Here is a 22672-nt window from a genome sequence, read left to right on the forward strand (position 1 = left end):
CACATAATCCGACAATTATAATTAAGAAAATATTAAACTTAGTGCTTTTTATCTAAGAAATATATTACCGCTATAATTCCATTATATATTTCTATTTTCTTTTTAATGTCTGATCTTATGTATTTAATCCTTTTTTTTCTCTTTTTTCAATATATTTGAATGTTCAACCTTTATTTAGCAGTGTCTAGATTTCGAAAACGCATCTGTCTTAACGCAGGTGTAAAAGCAGGTAAAAAGCGCTAAAAACGCATCTAAAACACGGTAAATACGCATGCGTTTTCAGCGCTAAATTTCTGAAAATGGCAACTTTGGTCAAATCAATTAAGCACAAAACGTGCGTTTAGAACTGCAAGTAGGAGAACGCAAAGTGCGGTCGCAGCCTAATACTCGATAACAGCGTAGAAGACCCTGGTGGACCTATCTAGGATGATCGTTCATCCTTCAAGTCGTCATGTGACTCAAGACCAAGCTGAAGGCCGGTAAGTAAGAATTATATTTAACATTGATTTTCGGTTATAGACTTCTGTACTCTTATGGCCTGTGATGGGATAAAATAATGAAAGGGGATGTTAGGGTGCTTTCACATCAGCGTTTTTTTGCTGGTTGGCAAAAAAAAGCAAACCGCATCTGACCGGATCCTTTACAAATGCGTTGTCATTTCAATGCATTTGCAATGGAATTGCGGCAAGATGCGGTTACATGCGGCATACACTGGATCCGTTGTTTTGCGGTATTTTACCATGTTTCAAAAACGCTACTTGTTGCGTTTTTGTCCTCGGGCACTGCATGTCAACGGATCCGTTAGATTGTGGCTGTATCTGCAATGTACGTCAATGGACGCCGGATCCTGCATTCCCTGAGGTCGCTGGATCCTGCTAGACAGGATCCTGTTTTCTGTACTGAGCATGCCCAAAAGGCAGCCTGGCATGGTCATAGACTTGCAGCAGAGCCGAGTGGGACCGCACTGCCAGAAAGAGCATGGCTGGCTGTGAGACAGAGCCGCGCAATCAGAATGAACTCGGATGAACTTCACCCAACTTCATTGTGATCGCACGGCTCTGTGTGCCGTGGCTTGATTTGCGATCACAGGTGAAGGACTCACCGGTGACCGCAAATCTCCTGAGTTACTGCAGTGAGCCGCGCGATCAGCAGTGCCGTCACTCAGGTTACCCGCGGCCAGCTCGAGTCCTCCACCCGAGACCTGTGGCCACAGGTAACCTGAGTGACGTCTCCGCTGACAGTGCGACTCACTTCAGTTGCTGCGTGGAGCTGACAGGAGCGGCGGTGTTCTACGGCCGCTCCTGTCAGCTTCATGTAGCAGAGCTGAAAGCGTCGTGGGACCTCGTGAAGATTACGCCGGACCTGGAGGGGTGTTTGGGGATTTTACTAAAGTGGTGAAAGAGGGTATTTTTTTGTCTTTTATTTCAAATAAAGGATTTTTTTGGGTGTATGTGTTTATTTACTTTCACTTACAGGTTAATCATTGGGGGTGTCTCATAGACGCCTGCAATGATTAATGTAGTACTTAGTGACAGCTATGGGCTGCCATTAACACCTTATTACCCAGATTGCCACCGCACCAGGGCAATTCTGGATGAGCCGGGTAGAGTCCCGGGACTGTCGCATCTAATCGCATGGCAATTCCGGGCGGCTGCTGGCTGATATTTTTAGCCTGGGGGGCTCCCCATAACGTGGGCTCCCCATCCTGAGAATACTAGCCTTCAGCCATGTGGCTTTATCTTGGCTGGTATCAAAATTGGGGGGGGACCGCACGCCATTTTTTTTAAATTATTTATTTATTTTACTGCACAATATAGACCCACTCACCGGCGGCTGTGATTGGTTGCAGTGAGACAGCTGTCACTCAGCGTGGGGACGCGTCTGAATGCTACTAATCATAAGCGCCGGTGGGCGGGGGAAACAGTGAGTACGAGATGGAATAATGAGCGGCCGGCAGTTTGAAAAGCTGGAGAAGCCGCCGCAGTGTGACAGTTGTGCAGCGCCGCGCCGGTGATCAGTCAGTGATTGGTGAGTATGAGAGGGATAGACCGACAGACAGACAGAGAGACCGACATTGACAAGACAGAGAGAGAGAGTGGGTGGAAAATGCAACCAAAACGCTGCGTTCTAAAACGCAATGTGCGCATGGAATTTGCACAATCTTCATAGATTGTGCTGGGGACGCAGGACGCATGCTTTTACGCTGCGGTGCAGAACGCAGCGTAAGAGCATGATAACACACGACAACGTGCGCACATAGCTTCGCCCTCTTGGGGGGCTGTGCAGCCTCAGTGCACTGCTAACCTCACAACTATAGTGCAGATCACCGCTGCAGCCAATCACAGAGCTCAGCAAATGTTTCTTGATCCTTATAAGGCCCCTTGAGAAAATTAATTTCCCGCCATACAGCAGATTCCTTTCCAGTGCTGATGTGATTATCTACCATTGTAATAAATGGTGATAATTGATTGCTGCTCATCGGTTCCCACAGGTCAGGAGACAGTAGGCAGCTGATATCCACCAGTGTTTTGTACCCCGTTATTTTGTTCTAGTGATGGGTAGTTTGTGAGTGAGTAGTTCAAAATGAACTAATCTTCAGAGTGAACTAGTTCATCTAGTTCACCATCCTGACAGAGATTAGTTCATTATGAACTAGAGTGGGAGGAGACAGACAGTGATCCTCATACAGCTCCAGGAGGCTCCTGCTCTCACACTTGAAGGTAGTAAAACACTAGCACACATCAAATACAAATATAATAGTAATAATAATATTAATAAAAACTGAAATTGCACAGTAGACAGACACAGCTCATATGTGTATGAGAGAGAGAGTTTGTGTGTGTGTGGTTTATGCCCCTCACCTGTCTGTGTGATAGGATCAGCCTCCTGTAGAGGATCAGCCTCCTGTAGTCTAGAAGATCAGTCTTGCTAAAAACTTTACCATTGTCTCCTGTTCTGTTCTCAAAATGGTGAATGCTGAACTGCTCCTCAGCTCCCTCATCCACATTCATTATGAGTCAGTACTCTACACTACCACATGGGGCGCTGCTGGGCTCAGTGAGATGCATCAGATTGAACTAGACTGTCCTGAGTCATTCTCAGTAGAACATTTAGTTCAGCAGCTCATCTAGTTCATCTAGTTCACAGGTCACATGATGCATTTCCTGTCAGCTCATAGGACAGGGTGGAGAGAAATACTGAACTAAACAGCAGTGTGAGGAGACAGAGAGTGATTCCTCTACAGCTCCAGGAGGCTCCTGCCCTCACACTGGCTCTTTATAGCTCCTGATGCTGGAAAAGAAGGGAGTAACACTATACCACACATCAAATATAAATATAATAGTAATAATAATATTAATAAATACTGAAATTGCACAGTAGACAGACACAGCTCATATGTGTGTATGAGAGAGAGTTTTTCTGTGTGTGGTTCATGCCCCTCACCTGTCTGTGTGATAGGATCAGCCTCCTGTAGAGGATCACCCTCCTGTAGCCTAGATCAGTCTTGCTAAAATCTTTACCATTGGCTCCTGTTCTGTTCTCAAAATGGTGGCTGCTGAACTGCTTCTCAGCTCCCTCATACACATTCATTATGGGTCAGTACTCTACACTCTACACAGGGGGCGCTGCTGGGCTGAGTGAGATGCATCAGACTGAACTAGACTGTCCTGATTCATTCTCAGTAGAACATTCAGTTCAGCAGCTCATATAGTTCATTTAGTTCACAGGTCACATGATGCATTTCCTATCAGCTCCTCAGGATAGAGTGGAGAGAAATACTGAACTAGATGAACTAAATGAGCTAATCTTTTGAACTAATCTTTTCAGTGAACTAGTTCATGGTGAACTAATCACCAAAATGAACTAGATTTCCCATCACTATTTTGTTCCCACTTTCCTGGCTTTCCAGCCGCCGCATGGCACAGAGCAGCATCCAGCACCATCACCCACGTGCGCGCAGCGCGGTCCTCGATACCCACTGTCCGTCTGATGCAACCCAGGACACGCCTACTTCACTATAATCCTGTCAAACCATTGGCTAAACTGCCTGTACAGTAAGCAAGCGCGCACCACCATTGGTCCTTCCTTTCCAATACCCTTTTTATTCTATTGGCTGGCTGTATGTGACGTAACCCGTGCTTGTACGTGATTGGTGGCTTTGCCCTATCTCTTTCTCCCGGTTCCAACATGGCGGCCGACACGGTGTCTCTGTTCACGTCTATCGGGCTCAGTGAACAGAAGGCGAAGGAGACCCTGAAGAATGAGGCGCTCAGCGCGCTGCTGCGGGAGGCCGTGCTCCAGGTATGGACAGCTCCAGGTGCAGACCCTCAGGGGTGTTTGTTATATTCGGTCATTGCTTCCCCTCATTTCCTCCTGATATCCGCTCACTCACCTCAGGCAGTTCTGTTGGTTACAAACTAAACCGGAAATGCTGGTAATCCGGAATGCACCATAAACGTCCAATTCAGTTGTGTGTATGCAGTGCTTATGTGTCTCCATGGTTACAGGCTGCAAACAATCCCTATTCCCCCCAGGCTGGCTGGATCACTCTGAGGCTCTGCAGAGGTGCAACTCCCAGCATTCCCAGGCAGCCATGCTGGGAGTTGTAGTTCTGATAAGTTGGATTTTATAAATGGAGCCTATGGATTACAGTATAACCTCACATTGTGCATTGCTCTGCAGCAGGTGCTGCGTACGCCCTGAACGTCTCTGTGGGGCCGGTATCACTTCTGCATTACACCGTTGCTTCATGTTGCACTTTGCTCCTTGTCATGTTGCAATGATGAACGGCTGCTTCATTGTATCTGACATCCCTGACTCGCTGCAGCTTTGCTCTGAGGGGCAACAAATTGGGCACGTTGCTCCGCCGCCTCGCGCTGATGCGTTTCTGGCCCCTCTGCTTGGTTGGGCCACAGATCCACAAGCAGTTCTGAGTGCATATTGCTAATCCCTGCGGAAAAAATGGAGAAATGGCCAGGCACTGCAGGCTCAGGTGTGTACTTCCGAGTATATGGTTCACGTGGATATCGGATCTCCAGCAAGTTCCAGTGGTGCTCTGCCAGAACGTACCAATCCAATCAAGTCATTAGAGAAGGAAGAGCGGCACTTAACGATGGAACATTTGCAATATTTTTATTGCGCGATATAGAGCACAATTACAACATGGATGGGGAGGGAGGGGTGCAGGGACAACGGCCGTTTCGCACCATCAGACCTGTGGAAGCACCTTCTACGGTGCGAAACGGCCGTCGTCTGGCGTTCCTGCACCCCTCCCTCCCCATTCATGCTGTAATTGTGCTCTATATCGCACAATAAAAATATTGCAAATGTTCCATCGTGAAGTGCCGCTTTTCCTTCTCTAAAGACTATATTGCTAATCCCTGCCTAACCGTCCCTGTATCTAGTAGCATAGATATAAAAGCTCTTTAGGCCTGTTTCAGACGTCAGTGATTCTGGGCCGTTTTTGCTTTTTTTATATATATATATATATATATATATATATGTATATGTATATGTATGTGTGTGTATATATGTATATATGTATATATGTATGTGTGTGTGTGTGTATATATATATATATATATATATATATATATATATATATATATATATATATATATATATATATATATATGTATATATATATATATATATATATATGTATGTGTGTGTGTGTGTGTATATATATATATATATATATATATATATATATATATATATATATATATATATATATATGTATATGTATATGTATATGTATGTGTGTGTATATATATATATATATATGTATATATATGTATGTATGTGTATATATATATATATATATATATATATATATGTAGCACAATCACTGGTACACGCGTGTCCGTGATTGACACACGGAGACAAGTCAGTTTTTTCTGGCATCACTGATGTCCCACGGACCAAACTATGGTGTGATCCGCGTGAAACACGTACCAGAAAAAGACGTACATATAAAATAAAAAACATTTTCAACTCCCCTTTCCAGCGACGCTCTCTGCAGCTTCCTGGCCTGCTCATGCATATTCATGAATGCATCCAGAGCCGACCCGTAAGTAGCTGCAGAGAGCGGTGGGCGGACGCTGCAGAGCCGAGGAGCTTAGCACCATGGAGAGCAGGAACGTGACTGGTGAGTAATGTCCATGCGCAATCACGGATTGCACATGGACAACCACCGTGTTCCGGGAATCACGGCACACGAAGGGACATGGGCGTTTTTTACACGTCAGTAAAAACATCTGTTTTTTACTGACGTGTGAAACAGGCCTTAGAAATACTTTTTTTTTCAAAAGATCTCATGAATATGCTAATAAAGCCAGGAACTAGTCGCAAGGGTGTTAATTCCCTTGGCTAGTCGACCCCCTTAGCATCTTAGCATGCCCACATGCTAATGATTGCGCAGCATCAGCGGCGTGGTTGCTCTCACCTCTGTTGTCGCCTCTGGTTTTCGGCTCATTGTGCACGATCGCAACGTCTCTGGATATCCAGTCATGTGCACTACACCATCTGGACACGTACACCCAGTTTCATAGTGCGCATGACTGGAAGTCTGGGACTTCTGATCATGCGCGCTAAGCTGAAATCCAGCGTCGGGGGGCCGTGGCAACAGAGAGCGTTGAGATGAACCATACCTCTGACGCTGCGCAATCATTAGCATGCCCACAGGGACGTGCTTACATTTTAAGTCGGACGACTAGCCAAGGGAAGTAACGCCCTTGTGACTAGTCCCTGTGCTCATTAGCATACAGTTAGGTCCAGAAATATTTGGACAGTGACACAAGTTTTGTTATTTTAGCTGTTTACAAAAACATGTTCAGAAATACAATTATATATATATATAATATGGGCTGAAAGTGCACACTCCCAGCTGCAATATGAGAGTTTTCACATCCAAATCGGAGAAAGGGTTTGGGAATCATAGCTCTGTAATGCATAGCCTCCTCTTTTTCAAGGGACCAAAAGTAATTGGACAAGGGACTCTAAGGGCTGCAATTAACTCTGAAGGCGTCTCCCTCGTTAACCTGTAATCAATGAAGTAGTTAAAAGGTCTGGGGTTGATTACAGGTGTGTGGTTTTTCATTTGGAAGCTGTTGCTGTGACCAGACAACATGCGGTCTAAGGAACTCTCAATTGAGGTGAAGCAGAGCATCCTGAGGCTGAAAAAAAAGAAAAAATCCATCAGAGAGATAGCAGACATGCTTGGAGTAGCAAAATCAACAGTCGGGTACATTCTGAGAAAAAAGGAATTGACTAGTGAGCTTGGGAACTCAAAAAGGCCTGGGCGTCCACGGATGACAACAGTGGTGGATGATCGCCGCATACTTTCTTTGGTGAAGAAGAACCCGTTCACAACATCAACTGAAGTCCAGAACACTCTCAGTGAAGTAGGTGTATCTGTCTCTAAGTCAACAGTAAAGAGAAGACTCCATGAAAGTAAATACAAAGGGTTCACATCTAGATGCAAACCATTCATCAATTGCAAAAATAGACAGGCCATAGTTAAATTTGCTGAAAAACACATCATGAAGCCAGCTCAGTTCTGGAAAAGTATTCTATGGACAGATGAGACAAAGATCAACCTGTACCAGAATGATGGGAAGAAAAAAGTTTGGAGAAGAAAGGGAACGGCACATGATCCAAGGCACACCACATCCTCTGTAAAACATGGTGGAGGCAACGTGATGGTATGGGCATGCATGGCTTTCAATGGCACTGGGTCACTTGTGTTTATTGATGACATAACAGCAGACAAGAGTAGCCGGATGAATTCTGAAGTGTACCGGGATATACTTTCAGCCCAGATTCAGCCAAATGCTGCAAAGTTGATCGGACGGCGCTTCATAGTACAGATGGACAATGACCCCAAGCATACAGCCAAAGCTACCCAGGAGTTCATGAGTGCAAAAAAGTGGAACATTCTGCAATGGCCAAGTCAATCACCAGATCTTAACCCAATTGAGCATGCATTTCACTTGCTCAAATCCAGACTTAAGACGGAAAGACCCACAAACAAGCAAGACCTGAAGGCTGCGGCTGTAAAGGCCTGCCAAAGCATTAAGAAGGAGGAAACCCAGCGTTTGGTGATGTCCATGGGTTCCAGACTTAAGGCAGTGATTGCCTCCAAAGGATTCGCAACAAAATATTGAAAATAAAAATATTTTGTTTGGGTTTGGTTTATTTGTCCAATTACTTTTGACCTCCTAAAATGTGGAGTGTTTGTAAAGAAATGTGTACAATTCCTACAATTTCTATCAGATATTTTTGTTCAAACCTTCAAATTAAACGTTACAATCTGCACTTGAATTCTGTTGTAGAGGTTTCATTTCAAATCCAATGTGGTGGCATGCAGAGCCCAACTCGCGAAAATTGTGTCACTGTCCAAATATTTCTGGACCTAACTGTATGATAAAGGATCTTTAGAAATACTTTTTCTAAAAATCTCTTATTTATGCTACGAGATGCAGCGATTAGCAATATGCACCCAGAACTGCTTGTGGTTCTGGGTACATATTGCACCTCACAGGTTTCCCTTTTAAAAGGGTTTTCCAGCTTTATCTAAATCCCCAAATACTCTAGAATAACAGGAGGTCCTTTCCCTCCAAGGGTCCGGTGCGGAGTCTCCACTTCTGCTCTCGACCCTGTATATTGGCCGCAGTGTTGACGTCTCGTGGATATCAGAGTTGGGAGAATTTAAGTGGAAATAAATTCTACTCGAATCTTGCAAAAATCCAGAATTCTGCTAAATGGCTCCCAGGGACGTCTGATACCTGGTCACAGCTGGAGTGAAGAAGCCGAAGATATGCATCACAATATGGCGGCTAGGTGAGAATTAAGATTTGTTTTCTTACATCTCATGTTTATTATGCTCTGGAAATGCTTATGCTTTATTATGTCTAGAAAGGAGAAAGGTTGCAGCGGATAATATGGAACGTTCTCTTAGCGGAGAATATCTTCTTCTCTACAATTCGAATTTCCCAGGAATCTCCCCACAATTATTTCCCATTCCGCTCCTGTCTGGACGACAGCGCTGCAGCCAAGAACTGAGCTCCGTTGGATTTCTTTTTTTTTTTTTATTTAATTGTTTATTTTTTTATTTTTTCCATATAACAAACTGCAGCTGGGGGAAAGGGAAATGTTAAAAAACGGAAAACCCCTTAGGCTAAGTGCCCACAGGACCTTGTTTCTGCGGATTTTGCCGCGGAAAACCTGCGGATTTTCCAGATAAAGCCGCAGGTTTTGGCATGTACAGTCACTCCCCATGTTATCCTATGGGACATGGGGAGTGCTGTGTCCACGCTGCGGAAAGTGCGGCTGCCGACCATGCTGCGGATGTAGGCATCCGCATGTATAATTGCATGTCAATTATTCATGCGGAATTACCTGCGGATGTCCCGGCCCTCCACTATGGAGATAAGAGGTCGGGACGTCTGCAGGTAAGCTGCATGAATCTCCGTATGTTTCCCGCAGCTATTCCGCTGAAATCTAGCAGCTAAAAATAGCTGCGGACGCCGGTGGGCAGCTGCGGGAAACATTCGCTCGTACCTGCGGATACATCCGCAGGTACGAGCGCCCGTGGGCACATAGCCTTAAGGGGGCTTTACACACTGCGACATCGCTAATGCGGAGTCGTTGGGGTCACGGAATTTGTGACGCACATCCGGCTGCATTAGCTATGTTGCTTGTGACACCGATGAGCGATTTTGCATCGTTGCAAAAACGTGCATCGGTGACATGGGGGTCCATTCTCGATTATCGTTACTGCAGCAGTAACGATGTAGTTTGTCGCTCCTGCGGCAGCACACATCGCTATGTGTGACGCCGCAGGAACGAGGAACCTCTCCTTACCTGCCTCCCGGCCGCTATGAGGAAGGAAGGAGGTGGGCGGGATGTTCCGGCCACTCATCTCCGCCCCTCCGCTTCTATTGGGCGGCCACTCGGTGACGTCGCTGTGACGTCGCACGGACCGCCCCCTTAGAAAGGAGGCGGTTTGCCGGTCGCAGCGACGTCGCCGGGCAGGTAAGTATGTGTGATAGGTCTGCGCGATGTTGTGCGGCACGGGCAGCGATTTGCCCGTGTCGCACAGCAGATGGGGGCGGGTACCCACGCTAGCGATATCTGGACCGATATCGCAGCGTGTAAAGTAGACTTTAGAGTTCTTGAACAATAACCAGCATCCCATGAGAGCCTTGGATTTTGACTCCTAGGACAGGTCCAGTATGATTTTTGGTGTCTGGTCAATGAATTGTGATATGTAGGTGCCGATCCTAGAAAGTCCAGGAGTCAGAACCGGAAATAATCTGAAGAATGATGGGATCAGTCCTCAAAAAAAGGTTGTTTGATTTTGGCGTGATGGGAGTGGCAGGACTCTGTAAAATTTGACTAGGAACTCAAGGATCACGGTTAAGAGCAGATGTTTGTTTTTGGAGCCTAGGCTATGTGCCTGTACCCGCGGACTTGTCCGCAGGTTTGTCCTCAGGTTTACCGTAGCTGCTCCCCGGAATCCGCAGCTATCCATTGCTGCGGTATATGTGCAGAGTTGATGCGGTAAATCTGCGGGATAACTGTGGAAATATCTGCGGAATTCCCGGCCTCTCTCCATAGTGGCGGAGCGGGAATTCCGCAGTTATTTCCACAGGAATAATTGACATGCAGTTCTTTGCGGCTGCGGGACATCCACAGCATATTCCGCAGCTGCACATACCACACCATTGATACAGCACTCCCCAAATCCCATAGGATAACATGGGGAGTGTCTGTACTTGTGCAAACCTGTGGATTTGTCTGGAAAATCCAGATAAATCTGCAGGTTTTCCGCGGGTAAGTTGTCCCGTGGGCACATAGCCTTAGGAGTAACACATCTCTGCAGGATCAGTCTATGCGTGTGGTTAGTTTGTGGTCTGTAACAATGGAGACACAATGATCTGGAGAATAAGCTGTGTACACCACATGATGGATGCTTTCCCAAGCTGCCCAAATTTGTAGTTTCAATACTCATGTGCGTTAAATATTGATTGCAAAAGTATTCATACCCTGTGAATAGTGTAGCCTCAAATGGGTAAGGCTGCAGCCGTTAAATCGACAATTACCTGAAACCCATTAGACAAGCGCCTGAGCTAAAGGTAAAGGGCGTTGTGGCCTGCGTGTAGGATCAGCTGCTGCAGAACCGGCTTTACAACCTCCTGCCCCTGCTGTAGCTGCATTCTGGAGTCTAATTAGGTCTGACGACACTTTCACTATGCGGGGGTTTACATTTCCAGAACTTTGTCACCACTCTGAATGTCTCGTGCACCTTCCATACATATGTGGGGGCCAGTGATATCGGGTCCTGAGCTCAGGTCATTAGTTCCCCCTGCATACACTGGACTCGCCCTCAGTAATGAGTAGTGCATTGTGGGACTGGTCATATGGAGAATCCAGCCAACATTAGGGAAGGGGTAAGTGCATTGGACACCCCCTCCCCTCTACAGTAGAAATGGTTTGTGGTGGGTTAAAAAAGCATGGCTGCGTCCTTCCAGGAACAGCGCCACCCTTACACACAGGTTGTTTGATATTGCAGCTCTGCTCCATTAAAGTGAATGGGGTGGGAGTTGCAGTAGTGAATACTATCCATGGACAGGTGTGGTGCTGGTTTGGGAGAAAAGCAGCCATGTTTTTATAATCTTGCTTGGCCCTTTAAAATGTTCTGCAAGTGGGAAGAGGAGATGTAGTAGCCAACCATTCAAGGGCCTGTCTTTGACCTCAGTGCATTTGTTGACATTGGCACTTGCCAGGTATTAGTTGTGCTTTCTACCTATAATTAGACGGGCACAATCATTTTACAAGTGGTTGATGGATGCCACCTCAGGGGTGCACCTATTCCCCCTAAGTTGAAGTGGGATGCAGCGGATAACGCCCCTAAAGTCCTCTATAGTTCCCATAGACTGCAGTGGAAAGATTTATTGATTGGCTTCTCCCTCTTACCGATTGGTTTAACAGAGATTGTGCTCTTAGATGGGGGGTCTCCTTACAGTTATGCCACTTGTAAATTGTCGGCATATCGCTAAGGCCCTGTGCGCACACTGCGGATTTTAGCATGGAATTGCCGCGGATTTCGTTGACGGAATGCTGCAGAAAATGTTTAGAACCTTTTTGCAGTCATTCCCCAGCAAAACCTATGGGGATTAAAAAATGCTGTGCGCACACTACGTTTTCTTTGTCACTGCGAATTTCCGCTGCGGAATTAATGTGCATATCACTTCTTTTCTGCGGTAAATCCGCATGCGGTTTTCGGGTGCTGTTTGCTGCAATTTTTTACCGCAGGTGCGGTAATCTTTCAGAGGCTGAGGAATTTTCTTAAGAAAATTCCATTTTCTAGTGCGCACAGGGCTCTTAGCACACAATAGGAGTCAATGAACTCTGCGGTCGGTACAAACGTCCTCGCTGTTGTTGATGCTCACGGGGGAATTGCAAAAATGTTCACGTTCTGTTCCAATCGCGGCACCAAAGCGGGAACAGAGACCTTCATGTGATTTACAGTAAATGACGTCTGCCGCTCGGAGGATTGTTTTTCTTTTTGTAGCCGGGTGACCAGTCGCTACCTTCAAATGGTGACGTATAGGGGTTATACTGGATTCCAAAAGAAAAAACAAAAACATAGCCACTTTTATCCAAAAATCAGCGCCTCCCCTGCCCATGGGTAGTGAGTGTTATTGCTGTTTAGCTTCATTTACTTCAGTGGAGCTGAGCTGCGATATCTGACACAACCCATGGACAGCGATGGCTCGGTTTCTGCAAAAATGGCAGCCAAGTTCTACAAAACCTTTAAATTGTCGCCTCTTGATGACTTGGTCTGTGTATATGTGAAGCGAGAGGTGACTGTGGACCAACCACTATCCAGAGTTGTACAATAACTAGCTGTAGTACCCGGGCGCTGCCCGGGATAGTAACTATCTCTCTTTGTCTCTGTCCCCGGTCTGTCTCTGTCCCCGGTCTGTCTCTGTCCCCGGTCTGTCTCCCAACCAACATCATATTACCTGACACATAAGCTTTATTATACTAACAATGTCCTTTTGTTCCTATAGCAGCCAATCACAGCTCCTATTAATAACCTGTAGTTCCAGGCTCCATTCACTTTAATGGAGGCAGGCTTTTTGGAGAGTAACTGTAAAGCGCGGGGTTAATTTTTCCTGTCAAAGCATAGTCTATGATGTTCCCTGGGTCACATGAGGTGTCTGTGCAAAATTTCGTGATTGTAAATACGACGGTATGGACTCCTTTAGAACACGCACACACACACACACACACACACACACACACACACACACACACACACACACACACACACACACACCTTTTATATATTAGATTATAATGCATGTTGGGATAATTTGGGGCGTTCCCTGATCTGACCCCTCATGTACGGCTCCCAGTTCCTGTATGCTGTAATCTGTACAGACCAGGGCGCCAATAGTCATTCTATTCTTAATAAACATGGTAGACGTGTACAAGTCGTGCAATTGAACTCCTTTAATCCTAGGGTCCCGTACCTAATTCCGAGTCTAGTATTCCCTCCCTATTACTACCCCTTGTAATAAAGAAAGCTCAGAGGACCCCTATCTCTCCAAAGTGGGGGACCAGGAGTGCAGTTATTGTGAAATCCATAGGCTGCAGGAGATGATACCTTAGGCCACAGTCCTGGAGGTTTCACCATACCAGGATTTTACACAACTGGTTTAGTTAATGATGGGTCATAATTTCCTTTCCTGCCCTGTCCCTGCCTTACACGCCTAAAGAAAGAAAATTAGGGTGTGGATCATGTGGGCTGAAGGTGTAAATCCTAGAAATATGTACCCTGCCGTACCTGCTGCCATGTGACGGGGTCTTAGGGCTGCCCCTTGATGGGTTCACAAGGCTCCACGAGCCTGTTTCTTCCCCCTTCTCTGTTAAATTCCCCTAACAATAAGGGCCAATTCCCTCTTACCATCTCCACAATGATAGAATTTAGTGGGATGATGCATAAAGCTTCTGCACATGTCCTGACCTGATAATGAATGTTATTGACCATATTATAAGCAGGTTTGCATTTATTTTCTTTGTTTTGTTCTAAAAACAAACAAAAAAAACAAGCTTCCAAAAATGTGAGAATTGAGCCTGACCTCTGGCTTCAGCCTCTGACCCTAAGTAATTGGCCACTTGGAAATTTACTATAAAATATACATTAGGCTTGTATGTTGAACAGTTTGTAGTCCCGGTTTGCTTCTCGCAGACTACCACCCCCAGCATCCCCTGACAGCTGCAGGTTTGGATTATCTCGTATGTCTTGTATCAGGCCACATATATGAATAGATGCCCAGTGATGAATATCGTCCTCTCAATTGCTGGATTGTGCTGCCCTCAGTATACAGCGGGTATATTTCATGCTGTCGTCAGTCTCGGGAGGGTTTATTTCTAGATAATTGGTGTGTAGCATCGGCTTTCTTATTGCACCTCTCCGGCTGCAGCGTTCAAAACCAGAGCCGTCCGGTGACGTCGGTGGCACATGGCAAACTATTCCCGAAGTGTTAGGGGGAGTGGGTCTCTGGTTACGGGCCCCCTCTACACAAAATTAACCCTTACACAGCTGCACAAAAGACTGAATCCATCTAGCTTCAGGGTAGGTAGTCCGATCACTATGGTGTATTGCCCAGATTTCCTGATACTCTGAATAGTAAATCTACGCAGCTACCGTGTTTTTCCAAAAATAAGACCGTGTTATATTTTTTTATTTTTGCCCCCCAAAAAAGCACTAGGGCTTATTTTTGGAGGAGGTCTTTATCTTGGAGAAACACAGTTAGGGAGTAAGTTACCCCCCCCCCCCCACAACTTCCCAGGAGACTCATACTTATGGTTCCCAGGTCCTCCTGTCATCTCCGGTTGGTGCTGCACACACTCACACAGAGCAGATTGCGCGCACACAGCAGATTGCTGATCTCACACACACACACACACACACACACACACACACACACACACACATCCATCCAGCGCTTCCGGCCGCATGGAATGATGGGAGGAAGTCATGTGTGTCCGCAGGTGCTTTTGTGGCAGGTCCTTGCGCTCCTCCGCACAGCCTCTCAGGATTCTGCCGTCGAGAAGAAATCAGCGTGGCTGGATGTGGTGAGTTTGTGTGCGCGATCCGATGTGTGCGCATGTGAGATCTGATTGTGTGTGTGTGTGAGATCGGATGTGTGTGATCACTGCAGGTCCTCTGCTTGGCGTCTGTGTGATTGCGGGGTGTCTGCTGTCTATAATTAAGCGTCCTGCAGTATCTAACTTTTTTAGATGCATGGACACTTCATTATTGAACCGCGACTAGGGCTTATTTTCGGAGGAGGGCTTATTTTTAAACCTTGCTCTGAAAATCCCTACTAGGGCTTATATTTGGGGGAGGGCTTATTTTTGGAAAAACACGGTAGGTAACAATTCATCCTTCTATACAAGGAAAGGAAAAATCCAGCTCACCTATTTGCTTTGCTGGTATATTCTAGAGTCCTGCGCACGGAAATGGTCTGGCCACCAACAAATGTATAAGATAAGGAGGAAAAATCCAGTGCTGAAGAATTATATTTAAAGTCCATATTTTTTTTAATGAAAATATTAAAATCCAGCAAATTGGGCTATATCGTCGAAGAACCAATGATACAGCCTAATTTGCAGGATTTTAATATTTTCATTAATAAAATATGGACTTTTAATATAATTCTTCAGCACTGGATTTTTCTTCCTTTTCCTAATTCATCCTTCTACTCCTGTAAAGTTGATGTCTTCTTTACCTACCTTTTTACCCATTTTATTTTTTTGATTTAGGCTCAGTCTGTGTTGGGACAATCCATCGACAAGGTGATTGGTACTCTCCTCTACAATGTGGCCACTCGCCTCAAGGACACCAAAAGACTGGGATTTCTTGTCGGATACATTATCAATAAGAAAATCTCCACGGATCTGCAGCTGAATGGTAATTCCCGTGTATGTTATATACATGACGGCCGATGCCTGCGGGGCTGATCTAGTAAGCTACAAGGATCTGAAATCCTATGTGCCAAAATTGCGTTGAATTTGCAGAATAATTTGTAGTGTGTGTGTGTGTGTGTGTGTGTATATAATATATAATATAATTTTTTTTTTGTGTCAACACAACAAAAATATGATTTATCAAACTAAAAAATTATCCAATATGGAAAACACTGTAAAAGGAAAAAAATATAACCTCTTGTGAACCCAAAATAATTCCAATTAAAACCTAAAGCTCGTCCTCCAAAAAAACACAAAAAACACATTCATGGAATAATAAGAAAAAGCTACAGGTGTCAGAAAGTGAAGTTTTTTTTGTTTAATCCTCCAAAATTAGGTACATTATAGAAGCAAAAAAAAAAACCAGAAGAAACACTCCAAAGATTAGATCATTAAGGATGGGCTTGTGTTTGGGAGGCTTTGCTCCCATTTCTTTTCATTCTGCTGGTGTTTTTCTTTTTTTTTTTTTGTTTTGTTTTGTTTTCCATTTTACCTTGTTTTTCACTGTTTTCAGTGCATGATATGGTAAAACGAATTGCGTTACTGGAGAGTACAAATCATCCCACAAAAATACAAGCCGTTTTACAACTGCGTAGAGTGAAAAATGAAAAAAGGTTGTGTCTCCTGGTAAAAGAGGATGAAAAACGAAAAGCAAAATTTTTTTCCACAGTGAGAAAGGGTCAAGTCTGCATTGTCTAACACTTGGCATGCTTTAGTAAAGCAGCCCCATTGTTCTGGTTTTGCTCAGTGTCTCTCTCTCTAAAGGGGTTGTCCATTGGGAGCTGTGCCGTGCTAAAGGGGTCCTCTGGCTCTCCTCACTTCCACATTTGGAGGTAAAGGGAACCTTTCACCATATTTTTTTTTTTTTTTTTTTTTTTTTTTTTTTTGGCCTATAAGCTGCGGCCACCACCACCGGGCTCTTATATACAGCATTCTAACATGCTGTATATAAGAGCCCAGGCTTGTGGGATAACATAAACACTTTATAATACTTACCTAATGATTGCGCGGTTGGCCTTATAGGCGTTTTTGTTGTCCGGCGCCGCCTCGTTCGGCCATCTTTGTCCTCCTTCTCTAGCCGCAGTGCATGACGCGTCCGACGTCATCCACACTCGCCGGCATTTAGGTCCTAAGCAGGGCAGATCAAAGTATTGTGGTGCGCCTGCGCAAGACTGGCGAGTGTGCATGACGTAGACGTGTCGTGCACCCAGGCTTCAGAAAGAGGACGAAGATGGCCGAAAGAGGCGGCCCCGACACCGGACATCGGAGACGCCCATAAGGCCCACCGCACGACCGTTGGGTAAGTATTATAAATAGTTTTTTATGTTGTACACAGCGGCCTGGGCTCTTGTATACAGCATGTTAGAATGCGGTATATAAGAGCCCGGTGGTGGTGGCCGCAGCTTATACGCCAAAAAAGTGGTGACAGGTTTAAGCGGCTTTGATGTTTGCTGCAGATGTCTGACAAGACTCACCCTTTTATACTCATTAGGATGTGTGCACTCATCCAGGTAGATAAATGTCATTAGCACCACTCTCCTCCAGGGGCAGAAGTGAGTGGTGCCAGAGAACCCTTATAAGAAGTCTATGTGCGCACGTTGCGTAATTACATGCAGTTACGCTGCGCTTTGTAGCGCAGCGTAACTGCATGCGTCCTGCGTCCCCTGCATAATCTATGGAGATTGTGCAGGGGCCGTGCGCACGTGGCGTCTTAGAGCACAGCGCTTCGGCTGCTGCCCGAAGCGCGCGTTCTAAGAAGTGACATGTCACTTCTTCCGTGCGCTTTGCCGGCAGCCCCTGCTCTGTCTATGGGAGGAGCTGCATGCAGAGCGCACGTTCTCTGCCGGCACCATGCGCTTCAGAACGGAGCTTTTCCTCTGAAGCGCACCTTTTAGGTGCGGTGCACAGCGCGCACAGCCTAATATATTTGCTATCTTTGTTCCTTACCTTTGTGCAAGTTCTCCTCAGGATACTCATAAGTTCTTGTCTTTTTGTCCCTTGAGGTTTTTCCCCAAAAAACCCCAAAACAATAATTCCCCCCCCCCCCCCCCCCAAAAAACCCCATTTTATTTAAACTCCGTGATAAAAATGTAATTAGGCCAAGATAGGATGACTGCGTGTGTGCATCCAGCTCCCTGTCCTCTTAATTTCATTACCTGCTCATCTCCTTCTCCCCCGGCAGTTTGCTTTTTGCTTTTCTTGTTAATTTTGTACCAATTCCACACATCCTCCTTTCTTTCTTTCCTTTCATGATATCCAGCCGCCTTGGAATATGTGAAGGGTCATCCCGTGGACCCCATCGATACTGCTGATTTTGAGCGAGAATGTGGAGTTGGAGTCAGTGTGACACCAGAGCAGATAGAAGAAGCTGTGAGTAAATTATGCATTGACTTTCTGCAAGAAGAATAAGCTTTGATTAAGACTCCATGTGTAAATACATTACTTATCCTGTAGTGATCCAGAGTTACATCATGTATTATTCTCCAGAGCTGCACTCACTATTCTGCTGGTGCAGTCACTGTGTACGTACATTACATTACTTATCCTGTACTGATCCTGAGTTACATCCTGTATTATACTCCAGAGCTGCACTCACTATTCTGTTTGTGCAGTCACTGTGTACATACATTACTTATCCTATACTGATGCTGAATTATATCCTGTATTATACTCCAGAGCTGCACTCACTATTCTGCTGGTGCAGTCACTGTGTACGTACATTACACTGCAGAGCTCAAATATCCCTGCATCCCTTGCTTTTGGTCTGTGTCTGTACAGAGTTCCTCGGCTCTGTACCGTAATTTTATGTCACTTGAATAATTTGACATTTTTCTTGTTTTCGCCCTTTTGCAGGTTGAAGCTGTTATTCAAAAGTATAAAGAGCAGCTGTTGGCCGAGCGCTATCGCTTTAACATGGGCTTGCTAATGGGTGAGTTCACATTATGCTTTTAAAGGGGAATCTCTCACCATGTTTACACCTCACAATTTGAGGGCAGCATAAACTAGGGTCAGAGCCCCTAATTCCACCTCTGTGTCACTTGTTTATCAAAACTACAGCAATAAGCCTAGTAAGTGACCCATCACTGAAACCCCTAATTTATTCTCCCGTCAGATGTGTCAGCAAAAATATGGTGACAGTCTCTTTGAAGGGTTTGTCCCAAGATTATAAACAATGACTACATCCTTTCACAAACAATGCCACCCTTGACAAAGGGTTGTGCGTGGTATTGCAGCTATGCTCCAGTCACATAAAAATAGGTTCGAGTTGCATGATTAGGCCATGTGCCCATGGTGAAGATACCTGCGGACTTTTCTGCAGGTATTTCTGCAGGTTCACGTAGCAGCTCCCCGGAATCCGCAGCTATCTGTTATTGCGGATTTTAAGCGGCATTGTTGCGGAAAACATGCGGAATTCGAGATTTTATTCCTGTGCCCCCCCCCCCCCCCCCCCCGTATCTACATAGTGGAAAGGCAGGAAAATCCACATGAATAATTGACATGCAGTTCTTTGCGGCTGTGGGAAATACGCTGCATTTTCCTCATGTTCAACTTTCGCAGCATTGAAATAGCACTCCCCAAATTCCATAGGATAACACGGGGAGTGTCTGTACTTGCGCAAACCTGCGGCTTTATCTGGAAACTCTACTAAATCTGCAGGTTTTCTGCGGCAAAATCCGCAGGTATTTTCTCCCATGGGCACATGGCCTTAGACTATGCCTATGCTCAGGGGTGGTGCTGTTTCTGAAAGGAAGAAGCCATTATTTTCTAATACTGGACATCCCCTTTAAGTGTATCTGTCATTGCGTTTTGGTTGCATTTTTCCACCCATTGAGTGTATCTGTCATTTAAAGGGCAGGTATTAGATGCTGCTTTTAAATCACATAACTGTAGAAGCCACATGCAACTTGGTCTATGTACAGATCTCAATATCTGGACATCTTGGTGTACTGCTGCAGTTTGTTTTTTATGTGCAACATCAGGTGACGTCCTCTTGGGGGTTGTCGGTCAATCAGGCGGCCCCTTAGATTGCATACAAGCACACTTTAAGTTGGTGGGTTTTCATGCAATTAATTTGGGTTGTTTCCCCCCCCCCCCACCTTTCGACACGACACTTCTATAAATGCAGTCCCCTTATGTAATCCATCTTGTGTTCTCTTTATTTGCAGGGGAGGCAAGGAACAGACTCAAGTGGGCTGATGGAAAAATCATTAAGAATGAAGTAGACATGCAGGTAAGGAGGGGGGGTGATGCTATTTCGGCTATGTCTGCGTTCTGGCTTGACAACTAAACTGCAGCGTTTTGACAAATGTAAACCCTGCGTTTGACAAAAAAACCCCGGTAAAAATGCATGCATTTTCGATGCGTTTTTGCCGCGGTTTAAACAGTGTGTTTTGAGATTGAGAAGTCAATGGGTGGAAAATTGAACCAAAACGCAATGAAGAAGTGACATGCTGCTTTTTTTTTTTTTTTTGGCAATAATTTTGACTTATTTGACAAACAAAACGCTGCCTAAAGAAAAAAGCACATGTGCGCACAGACCCTTAAATATTATCAGTCTCCTAGATTGTGAACAGGGCCCTCGCTCCTCTTGCACTGTAATGTCTGTACTTGTCCCCTCTGAATTGTAAAGTGCTGTGGATATGTTGGCACTAATATAAATAATTTTAGCACCTATCCACAGGATGGGTGATAAATGTATCATTGCTGCAAGGGCTGACTGCGGGGACGCCCACTGGTGTGTCCTGTGTGAATGGAGCATGTGCGTCCACTGTTGTATTGCCGGTCTACAGGACCGGCCATCACACAGGATTGCTGCTGCTCCAGTTATATAGAGGGACTTTGGGCTCCATATTCTCACAATAGATGGTTTCTCAGCAGCCAGATCCCCGGTGATCATAGATGGAATTTTATCAATTCTAAAGGCTACTTTACACGCTGCGATATTGGTCCCGATATCGCTAGCGTGGGTACCCGCCCCCATCTGTTGCGTGACACGGGCAAATCGCTGCCCGTGCCGCACAACATCGCGCAGACCCGTCACACATACCTGCCCGGCGACGTCGCTGTGACCGGCGAACCGCCTCCTTTCTAAGGGGGCGGTCCGTGCGGCGTCACAGCGACGTCACTGAGCGGTCGCCCAATAGAAGCGGAGGGGCGGAGATGAGTGGCCGGAACATCCCGCCCACCTCCTTCCTTCCTCATAGCGGCCGGGAGGCAGGTAAGGAAAGGTTCCTCGTTCCTGCGGTGTCACACGGAGCGATGTGTGCTGCCGCAGGAGCGACTAACTACATCGTTACTGCTGCAGTAACGATAATCGAGAATGGACCCCCATGTCACCGATGAGCGATTTTGCACGTTTTTGCAACGATTCAAAATCGCTCATCGGTGTCGCACGCAGCAACATCGCTAATGCGGCCGGATGTGCGTCACAAATTCCGTGACCCCAACGACTCCGCATTAGCGATGTCGCAGCGTGTAAAGCCCCCTTAAGGCTATGTTCACACTAGAAAAATGATTTTTCTTAAGAAATTTCTTGAGTAAAGGATTAGCGCACCTGCGTTAAAATAACGCACCAATAATCCAGGTGCGTTTTTGGTGCATTTATTTGCAGGTTGGTCCCTGCGTTTTTTTTTTTTTTTTTTTTTTTTTTTTTAATGCTTTTAACAGCTACTTTAACAAATAATATATTGAGATAATAGATGATAGAGAGAGAGAGAGAGATAATAGATACAGAGATGGATAGATAGAGGGATGGATGCATAGATGGATACATAATAGAGGGATAGATATTCCAGCTTTATTTATGATGTTTGTGGACATACTGCAGTTCTCCAGAAATGTCCTGGAGTTACCCGCAGCCTCGCTCAGGGAACCGCATTCAGCACTCGCTCACTGAATGAGGCTGCGTGGAGAACTGTCAGTCATGGCTGGAAGCGCCGTGGGATATCGCTGTGGATTACGTCGGAGCTTTGTTCGGGGGTTTAATAAAGTGGAGAAAGAGGGGCTTTTTGTCTTTTAATCCAAATAAAGGTGTGTGTGTGTGTGTGTGTGTGTGTGTGTGTGTGTGTTTACTGTCACTTACAGATTAGTAATGGTGTGTCATAGACACTGCCATTACTAATCTTGGACTTAGCGGCAGCTATTGGTTGCTGTTAACTCATTATTACCCAGATTGCCACCGCATCACGGCAACAGGATATCACGGCTAATATTCTCGGTTGCATGAGGGGGGGGCATTAACCATGGCCCTCGCCCTCCCCAGCCTGAGAATACCGGGCCGCCGCTGTGTGCTTACCTGGCTAGACGTTAAAAATATGGCGAAGTACACGCTTTTTTTTTTTTTTTTTATTTTTAATATGTACGTTTTGATTTCTATATGTATTGTATATGTCCGTGTCTGAGTGTCATATTCTCTGCATTACATTAGTCAATAGAGTGAATAACGCAGTTAGCTGCAGAAAAGAAGTGACATGCTCATTCTTTTTCTTAAAATCTACTGAAAGAATTTTCTTAAGAAAAAAATGCAGTGTCCGCACAGCTAGTTTTTTTTGCCATAGGTTTTGCTGGGGAATGTCTGCAGAAAGGTTACAAGAATTTCTCAAGAAATTTCTGCAGCAAAAAT

The 22672-nt window shown here is 45.3% G+C and overlaps 1 protein-coding gene across 1 annotated transcript in view; it reads left to right on the forward strand.

The window, feature by feature from the left end:
- Window positions 1-4151: 4151 nt before the first annotated feature.
- QARS1 (glutaminyl-tRNA synthetase 1) overlaps window positions 4152-22672 on the forward strand; it is a 191513-nt gene continuing 172992 nt past the window's right edge. The window contains exons 1-5 of the mRNA XM_075321479.1: window positions 4152-4302; window positions 15847-15994; window positions 18311-18420; window positions 18904-18979; window positions 20217-20281. Of these exons, the coding sequence (XP_075177594.1) occupies window positions 4189-4302; window positions 15847-15994; window positions 18311-18420; window positions 18904-18979; window positions 20217-20281 (513 nt within the window). The 5' untranslated portion in view covers window positions 4152-4188. The remainder of the gene's footprint in view (window positions 4303-15846; window positions 15995-18310; window positions 18421-18903; window positions 18980-20216; window positions 20282-22672) is intronic.

The sequence above is a fragment of the Anomaloglossus baeobatrachus genome, chromosome 8 (genome assembly GCF_048569485.1).
Source record: "Anomaloglossus baeobatrachus isolate aAnoBae1 chromosome 8, aAnoBae1.hap1, whole genome shotgun sequence".
Lineage (NCBI taxonomy): Eukaryota > Metazoa > Chordata > Amphibia > Anura > Aromobatidae > Anomaloglossus > Anomaloglossus baeobatrachus.